General features: G+C 34.9%; 1 protein-coding gene across 1 annotated transcript; it reads left to right on the forward strand.

Annotated features, from left to right (window-relative positions):
* The first annotated feature begins 245 nt into the window (after positions 1–245).
* Positions 246–699, forward strand: LOC111024825 (uncharacterized). The gene is made up of 2 exons (XM_022302623.1): positions 246–447; positions 560–699. The coding sequence occupies exons 1-2, from the start codon at positions 246–248 to the stop codon at positions 697–699; spliced, it is 342 nt and encodes a 113-aa protein (XP_022158315.1).
* Positions 700–1,304: the final 605 nt, after the last annotated feature.

Below are 1,304 nucleotides of genomic sequence, written 5' to 3' on the forward strand. Positions count from 1 at the left end.
CAATATTGGAAGTAGAGTTGTTCGATGTTTGGGGCATCGACTTCATGCGTCCGTTCCCACCTTCACTCGGTAAGAATTACATTCTCTTGACTGTTGACTATGTTTTGAAATGGGTTGAGGCTTTGGCCACACCGACTAATGGTGCCAAGGTAGTTTCTCTCTTCTTGTAAAAGTTTATTTTCACTAGATATGGTACACCTAGATGCTTGATTAATGATGAGGGCACACATTTTTTAAATAGAGCAATGAGTAATTTGCTAAAAAAGTATAACATTCGTCATAAGATTGCTACTGCATATCATCCTCAAACTAATGGATTAGTGGAGGTATCAAATAGAGCAATAAAATCAATTGTAGAGAAGTCTATGAATGTAAATAGGAAGGACTGGGCTATTAAACTTGACGATGCTTTGTGGGACTATAGAATTGCTTATCAAAATCTTTTAGGCATGTCCCCTTATCGCGTTGTTTTTTTATAAAACATGTCATCTTCCGTTAGAATAAGAGCATATAGCATTTTGGGCTATGCGGAAACTAAATTTTGATTATGTTGCTGTAGGTGAAGCAAGATTGCTACAGTTACATGAGTTGGATGAGTTTCGTCAGTTTTCTTATGAGAAGGCTAAGATGTACAAAGAACAAATCAAGAAGTGGCATGATAAGAAAATGATGAATAAGAACTTGGAACCTGGAGACTGAGTTCTGTTGTTCAATTCTAGATTAAGGTTGTTTCCAAGTAAACTTAAGTGTAGATGGTCGGGCCCGTTTGTAGTTGAACGTGTTTATCCACATGAAACTATGGATTTAGGTGATTTGAAAGGTAATATTTTTAAAGTAAATGGGCATTAAGTTAAGAAATACTTTGGTGAGCATACTGGCAAAGGCAAAACCTCTATACTATTGAAAGATCCATGAAAAAATAGTGAGAACAGTCCCTCGGTCGGTGTTGAGTGCGTTTTTATGTAAAATATTTTTTGTCTTATTTTTGCAAAATATTTACAAACCTAAATTTTGTTTTTTCAATTGAATTTTGCAGGATCAAGATCTGACCCATGTCAAAAATGCGCTAGGCGCAATTTAAGAGGAAAAAATTGATTTTCGAATTGTGGGGATGATTTCCATGGGCTTTATTTTGTGTTTTAAATGGGCTTTGGATTATTTTTAAATCAAAGGCGGCCCATTACTAAACCCTATTTTGTTATTAAAATGTTATAAAACATAAAACAAAAAGCTCTAAGTTTTCAAAAACTCTCATTTGCGATTTCTACCCCATCTCCCTCACTTTTTTTTCAAAGCTTCTCTCA

Source organism: Momordica charantia (genome assembly GCF_013281855.1).
Source record: "Momordica charantia cultivar OHB3-1 chromosome 9 unlocalized genomic scaffold, Mcharantia_2.0 BLBB01000009.1, whole genome shotgun sequence".
In the NCBI taxonomy this organism is placed as follows: domain Eukaryota; kingdom Viridiplantae; phylum Streptophyta; class Magnoliopsida; order Cucurbitales; family Cucurbitaceae; genus Momordica; species Momordica charantia.